We start from the raw sequence: 5,000 nt of genomic DNA, 5'->3' as shown, positions 1-5,000 counted from the left end.
GTGTGTGTGTGTGTGTGTTTGTGTGTGTGTGTGTGTGTGTATGTATATATACACTATCCACTTGAGAACGGTGGCCACATAACTTATGAGGTCTGTTATCTCCGATGCTGCATTTACTCGGAGTCAGAATTAGAAAGAAACACTACACACGAAAGCAGGTTACCACCTTGGGTCCTGGGGAATGCCAGAGCAGATGAGTTCTTCGTGTTCTTTTGTTCTGTAGAACATTCCCGTGAACAGGGACTGCGTTCGGTGCGTTTGCATACAAACGCTGTGTTAGTTAGGCTGTGTAGAAAAATACACAAATAATGTGTGTTTACATGTGTATACACACTCACACACACGACTCGGTGGCGCAGTTGGTAGATTTCCCGGCTGCCGTAGTGGCAGGGGTGAAAGAGTTTCAGTATCACTGGACTGCGTGTAAGGTCACAGCATTACCCATAGATCGGTCATATATAAGCTCTGAGCTCTCTTCCGGGAGGGAAATAACTGTCGATCACGAGTCCAACACGTGATCCAAGACCATGGTGATTCACAAGCGATCATAAGTTCGGTCCCTGCCCAGGGCTGAAAAGCATCACAGCTATGCAAGCTGTTGTATGTGTGCGTAATCCAAAACCATGGTGAACCTCCCAACCACCACCACCACCACCACCACCCTCCCAGTGATAGAACAAATCCGATTTCTGGGCCCTAATCCTGGACAACAGACTCTCGTGGACTCCCCGCCTAAAACAAGTGAAAACATCCTTCCTTTGGAGCTCGTGATCTGAAACCACTATCCCACACACAAGTTGGGGAGCAGACGGACAATAGCCCTGAGCCTATGCCAGGCCCTTGTACAGAACAAACTCGACTACATACTCCAGGACTTCTCCGTTACGCCCACGGTTCTTCGAACATTAGAACTTGTACGCTCCCTCTGCCTACGCATAAGCACAGATGCCTTTCGCAATACTTTAACTAAAAAAAAAAAAAAAAAAAAATGCGCATTAAAATGGACAATTTCATCTTCCTGGACATTCGCCCTATTCTGATATCATTAGAATATCTACTGCACAAAAAGCACTCCTACCAACCCAGTAGCCCACACCATTAAAACCCTCACACCCATCTGGAATCTTATAAAGATCTACATAATATCCATCCACATGGCAAAAGAATGGTAGCCCTGACATCTACGTCGGAAGTTGCCAACAAAATATTTCCCACAGCAATGCCCAAACAAGCTCTCTTGCTACTTCCTCCAGTACACCCCTGCCTCACCTTAACCACCTTAATAGAAGACCAAATACCAGATGAAACCACCTGATAATAATCTCTTTTCCACACAGCCACCCATTCAACAGGTATCAACATATACAACAACGGCTCCTACTCAAACCAAGGGATGGGTTACACAGCAGTGTTCCCAACTGAAACAAGATCTGGAACCCCTACCATCATTGCCCCAATCTTCACCGCCGAACTCTTCGCCATCTTTGCTGCCCTAAATATCACCCACAACTCCCCTCTTGGGTCCTATATAAACATATCAGGTCCACGAAGTGCCCTACAAGCAATTTCCACCCACTGGTCCTGGAATCCATTCAAGTGTTCTCCAAATATTCAGCTGCTTCAAAGCTGTATCCTTCTGCTGGGTGCCATCTCGTGTAGGCATCCCCGGCAAAGAACAAGCTGACAAGGCAGCTCGAAAGGCGGCATCCACCTCTTCCGGTACCTTCATACCACTGCCAAGAACAGACTGAATCCGATCAACAATACTAAACATATTTTGTCAAAGACGCTGGAACTACACTCATTAAACCACATGAAAACAATTGGCCTCGACATGGTTGTCCTCACTTCAACGTAACAGACATTTTGAAACGGTTTTATTACACCTAAGAACAGGGCATTCCCGCCTGATATGTGATCACCTCATGGCAGGAAATGACCCTCCCAAGTGACGACGTAAAGTTCCCCCCTCACAATATCACATACTAATAGAGTTTACGATATACACAACATCTCCAAATAACCACGTGCTCTGTCATTTGTTACCTCAAACAAGAGTGACTCTACACTAAATCCTGGGCGACAAAACACCAACACAACTGTCAGCTCTCCACAACTTCCTAAAAAAAAGGGGACTTTTAGACCAACCTTCGACTGACTAGCCCAACACATGAAATATTTGATATTGTACAACGTTGGCGCTATATTTTCCACAAGGATGGAAGCGTCGGCAAACTACAGACCATAAAAACAACAGCAACACACACACACACACACACACACACACACACACACACACACACACACACACACACACACACACAAACACTTTCTCGTTATCTTGGTTAGCTTGGTCATCGTCGCTTGCCGAAACAGAGGTTCCAAGAAGGCTCCACAGTTTGCAAGAACGAGACAAAGTAATAAGAACTTAGTTCACCAGTGTAAGTACCTTGGATTCATGGTGGCGATCCGTCGGAGATTATGCAGTGCCTTGACCCTCCAGACTGGACGTGCAGGTAGTAGAGACCATCACTATAGCGGAAGAGATGGCTCCGACCTCATTTTTTATTTTAGGATCTGTAGCCTGTCTTCATAATCGTGGGTTGGTACAGAGCTACCCCATGTAATGGAGTAATATCGAATGTTGTTGTACATGTGTGTATGAATATATGTATAATATATATATATATATATATATATTGCATTTGTGTATATGTATGAATAAGTGCATTTTTTATGTGTGACTGTACTTGCATATCCATGATGAATGTCTGTATCGACATATATAAACATACAAAGATGATATTGGTGTGTAATCATATTCATATATATATATGTAAATATATTGTTGAGGATATATGAACCTGCCACAAGCTATGACGTCACAACTAGTAGGAGTTTTTTTTATTGTACATCCTAACTTGGTGACATTTATGACCATGTTTGTGTTGGAGATTGTACACCGTATCACCCCAGGTTAAGCTGTGTCAGTTTCATATGTCCTCAACATGTACATTTACTTAAATATCACATGATTTCATAACGCCGTATAAGCAAACATGGTATAAGTCCGGTTCGCTTATTTTTTTTTTAATGGTAACGTCGCTGACCACGTCTTAAACATATATGATTTGCATTACTAAACAATTACGCCCTTTTTCTAACGGAAATGCCTTTGACCTTAAGTAATGATTTTGCATTCTTATTAACAGCTTATTGTGACACGAAAAAAAAAAACGCCACGAGAATGTAAAAAAAAAATGTTGCATCATGCTTGAAACTATTTTTTTAAAATTCCTTTCTTTTTTCTACACATAGAATCTAGAAATGAAGATGTCTTAATGTTTGTGACAAGATAACTTGGTGCAAGTGTGTTGTTCTCTTATTTGTCTTTGTCTACTTCTTTGTCTGATTTATCTTTTTATATCTCATTTCTTTTTCTCTCATCTCTTGTCTCTTGCTCCGATCTGAGAGGTTTTTGTTCATGTGAGACTTCATGTTTGAATTCGTTCTTCCTCCATGTAAACACTTTAATATATATATATATATATATATATATATATATATATTCATATATGTATATATATATATATATATATACATATACATATATATGTATATATATATATATACATATGTATATATATACATATATATATATATAGATATATATATATATATTCAGTATAAAGTCTTCAGGTGAATAACCTTATTTAAAAGTCTGTGTTGTTAAATGCCCTAGTTAGCCATATAAACCAGTAGCTTCGTCCTAATTTCTCCTGAAGGAGCAGCCGGCGGTGAGGCGTGGTTCGAACCCCGCCCACACGCCGCTGCAAACCCCTCCCTCCCCTCGCCCTCATCCCACGTACGGAATTCCCTCTGTTCCCTCGTCTCACTGGTTCTACTTTTCCAGGAGGATGTCGGCCATCTGCTTCGTGTGTAACCTGCCTATCCTGAGTCACCAGGTGGGGCTGGTTTGGGAGGGAGGTAATGGCTGGGACGAACTCCAGAGCGAGAACACCTCCCCGCGGGCGCCCCGTGTCGGCCGCCGGGACTCCTCCGCTCAGATCACGACCATCGAGCCTCCGAGGGAGGTCCGCGAGACGAGCCCCCCGACCTCCCGTCGCCGCCGGTCCTCCCTCGCGCAGCTGACGGACATACTGAGGGAATGGGGCCGGAGGGACACCACCACCGAGCAGCACCGCTCCATGTCCACCACCACGGCGCCCTCCGCGCCGGGCCTGAGCCGGAGGGAGTCCCTGGCGGACATCGCCAAGTCCCTCCCTTGGGGGAAGAGGGACTCGGTGGTCGAGGTGCCCCGGATGAAGGCGAGGCGCGAGTCTTCGGCCGAGATCAAGAAGAGGCGCCAGAGCGGCACCGACATCCGCAACGACATCGCCAAGTTCCTGGCGCGGCGGGAGAGCGTCGCCGAGCTCCTGCGGCGGCGGCGGGACTCCCTCGAGCAGGAGCGGAAGGAACGCCGAGACTCGACCACCCAAGTGTATAGCCGCAACTCACGCTCAGGACTCGACAAGATCGTCTCCCCGGACAGGCCCACAGGGATCGTCACGCAGGGGGTGTCCTGCGGCACCTCCGGAGGCCCGGAGGTCTACACCCACCTGGTGTCCTCCCCGGAGCCCCGGGAACTCACGCCTCGCCCCATCGTCACCACCCAGGCCTCCTCAGAGTCGCACCTGTCCCAGTGCTCTCTCGTCTCTCAGATCTCCGGCGCCGGCCTCGACGGCCCGGAGAGCATCGCGGGGCCGAGTTTTACCGAGCCCCGATCCCCTGTGTCTTCACCTGCGCCTTCTTCGCCGACTCCTTCGGCTGCTCGTCGCGACTCCACCACACAAATCTACCGCGGACGGAGGGACTCGCGACCTCAGGTCTCTCCGGAGCGAGGATCCGCGAGGGGCAGCAGAGAGCCGTCGCCAAAGTACCGAAGCCTTCGCCGACAGTCAACGGCCATCGAGGAGCTGCCCCTACCTGGCTCACGACGA

At 47.1% G+C, this 5,000-nt stretch overlaps 1 protein-coding gene across 1 annotated transcript in view; it reads left to right on the top strand.

Moving 5' to 3' along the window:
- Positions 1–5,000, top strand: part of LOC143030079 (uncharacterized) — a 53,685-nt gene that overhangs the window by 40,328 nt on the left and 8,357 nt on the right. Inside the window, exon 5 of the mRNA XM_076193281.1 lies at positions 3,914–5,000. This exon is cut by the window's right edge and continues 559 nt beyond it. Coding sequence (XP_076049396.1) covers positions 3,914–5,000 — 1,087 coding nt within the window. The remainder of the gene's footprint in view (positions 1–3,913) is intronic.

The sequence above is a fragment of the Oratosquilla oratoria genome, chromosome 11 (genome assembly GCF_046742065.1).
Source record: "Oratosquilla oratoria isolate Oo_2021 chromosome 11, ASM4674206v1, whole genome shotgun sequence".
In the NCBI taxonomy this organism is placed as follows: Eukaryota; Metazoa; Arthropoda; class Malacostraca; order Stomatopoda; family Squillidae; genus Oratosquilla; species Oratosquilla oratoria.
Note: the sequence above shows the minus strand (reverse complement) of the source record. Positions and strands in the feature narration are given on the sequence as shown.